Source organism: Penaeus japonicus, unplaced genomic scaffold (assembly GCF_977035675.1).
Source record: "Penaeus japonicus unplaced genomic scaffold, GWHDUDI00000001_assembly GWHDUDI00000013, whole genome shotgun sequence".
NCBI lineage: Eukaryota > Metazoa > Arthropoda > Malacostraca > Decapoda > Penaeidae > Penaeus > Penaeus japonicus.
The window spans coordinates 8,653,068-8,655,567 of NW_028234415.1; the positions used below are offsets into that span (position 1 = coordinate 8,653,068).

General features: G+C 37.2%; 1 protein-coding gene across 7 annotated transcripts in view; it reads right to left on the minus strand.

Moving 5' to 3' along the window:
• Positions 1-2,500, minus strand: part of NUCB1 (Nucleobindin 1) — an 18,850-nt gene that overhangs the window by 8,245 nt on the left and 8,105 nt on the right. For all 7 annotated transcript variants that reach the window (XM_086543141.1, XM_043003780.2, XM_086543139.1 and 4 more), the window contains 3 exons: positions 1,335-1,448; positions 836-1,045; positions 601-667 (listed from right to left, as the gene is read on the minus strand). In XM_086543141.1, coding sequence (XP_086399267.1) covers positions 601-667; positions 836-1,045; positions 1,335-1,448 — 391 coding nt within the window. The remainder of the gene's footprint in view (positions 1-600; positions 668-835; positions 1,046-1,334; positions 1,449-2,500) is intronic.

The following is a 2,500-nucleotide window of genomic DNA, read 5'->3' on the forward strand; positions in this document are numbered from 1 at the left end:
GAGACTGCAATATGCCAACAAATATAGTGAGTGTTGTTATAATCATTATTATTACTCTAATAACATTAATTTTTACTAATCGTTATTACAATCACCATCATGTTTACCATACTTATCATCATCATTCATTTTTTATTTTTTTACAGTTCAAAACTAATGTGTATCTATATATTTCAAATCTAAAAACACACTGTACATCCAACTAATATTAAAGGGTAATTAAACATTCTTTTATGCCATTTACTTCTTAACCCATTCACGCCGGTTGACGTGATAGCACGTATTGTGGTTTTCGCGTCAGACGCCCTGGACGCGCTATGAGGGGAAGCCGCGCGCTCGGGTAGAGCGAGCGGGCAAGCGAGGCTTGCGGCTTGTGCGCCCGAGAATCTCGAGGCGTTAGGCTTATGCGTTCAAGAACCCCGGTATTGCGACCGCGCAAAGCCGGAACTGCCCCGGCGTGAATGGGTTAAAAAAAAAAATGGTGATATGGAAGACTTCTGTTCTAAAAGGATAATAAATTTACCACAGACCACAATAAATAAGCTCCTACCATGCAGCAATAAACAGACACCAACCAAGCTACAATAAATAAGCACTTACCATGCAGATGGAAGAATGTCTTAGGGTCAAAGTCTTCCTTTCGCATGTGGTCTTGCTCTTCCCAGACCTGGAAAGATAAAAATGTCACAAATATAAAATCCAGCTCATCTAGATGTACAGACACTTTTCTCAATCATAGAGGCAGGTTGGGTGAGGGTGTGACCTGGGCAAAAGAGTGGGTGTGACTGTGTGTGCACAAGCATATATTTGATCATGTACACACTCGCGCACATACCTCTTCCAACTGCTGCTTTGATCCGGGATGGTGCAGTTTTTCGTGTTCTCCATGTTTCTTTACTTCTTCAGTGTGCTTCTGTTCCGCCTGCTTGCGGTGTTCCTCATCCAATCCGGCTATTTCTTGCTTCCTCTCGAATTCTTTTTCCATCTCGTATTTCTTGAATTCATCTCGTCTCTGCTTATCCACTTTCTCCAGGTCTGCTGTGGTCTGATGAGGTGATAATTATTTTGCATCTTACCCTTATATTCACAAGGAAAGTAGATACTCTTCCAAGTACTGAATTAAGCCTTTTTGAATTTTTCTTTTTCATTTATGTTTAAAGTTGTAACTAATTTTTTATTTCAATTTCTTTTAAGCAATTTTGTGAATGAAGACTGCAGGAATATGAAAGCATGGCAAAACACTGAAAAACCACTGAACTGGCAGAGCATAATCTTGAAAATGGCTGCTCAATCATAGCAAGTTAACAATCCTCACCATACATACAAACACTCACCTTAATAATGAGTTTCTTCAAGTCTTCAACTTCAAACCGAGTTGGATTCCTGTGATCAATGTGAACGGGAATCTTCAGCATATTGCGGTCCACACCAGTTTCTTTCTCATGTTCCTGAAATTGGGAGATTTTTTAAAAATAATTTCCAGACACTCTCGATGCAAAGCCTACCCTCTGCAGAACCTCAGTGATGTGTTCTCTAGCAAATTTATTTCTTCATTAGCTGAATGCATGTTTTTCTGAACAAGAAAAGTCTAAAACCAGACAGTGTGGTACTGAAGACACATCGCTACATGATCTAACAGAACCTGATTGAGAAAAAAAACTAATAGTTATAGTTATCAACTGGAGACACATCACTACATGATCTAACAGGACCTGATTGAGAAAAAAAACAAACTAAAATTATAGTTATCAACTTATAATTTAGCTTCATATTGGAACCTAATATAAAGTCAATCCACTGATAATATTTTGACGGGTTACAGTACATACAATTAAAATAATCTAGAACAAGTACGAGAATGAGACCCCAAACAAAAATAATATTCACAACTGTACTAAAAAGTTGGCATCACTGATATCCCAGACAAACATAATACGCATAACTGTAAGAAAGACTTCAATAAAATTTCATATTTACCTTTTCACCACACCCTTCCAAAGTATCATATCCATCAAGCAATATCATAGCTCTCTTCTCATCACCACCATAAGAAATGTATATCGTCATCCAAAAGAGAGAGTGCGCAAATTAAGCATGACATTTCGCTTGCAATTTGATTAATTCAGCTTGATAAAAACAAGAAAAAAATTGCAAAAATAAAATTCTCATAAAGTGTACAATTTTGTGGAGTTCCTAAACATTAAAGCGCAAAGCAGTAGTAAATATTAGTATGAATATTAGCATAGCAGAATCCAAGCAAATCACAAAAATGCCAGCTTAAAATTTACCAATTCCCAAACTCGGTCAGAGTGGAAATTACGTGTAAGTCTAACCACAGCCTGCATCAATTTTGTTAATTTCAAGTCCCAACATACTATATCCTTTGTGCTTATCCAAAAGTCTAAACAATTTACAATATGTACATCATCTTGCTCTCCAACCTATGACAAAAATGTCATACTTCAACAACCTGCAGAGAGCATGCACTACCCTTTTCCAT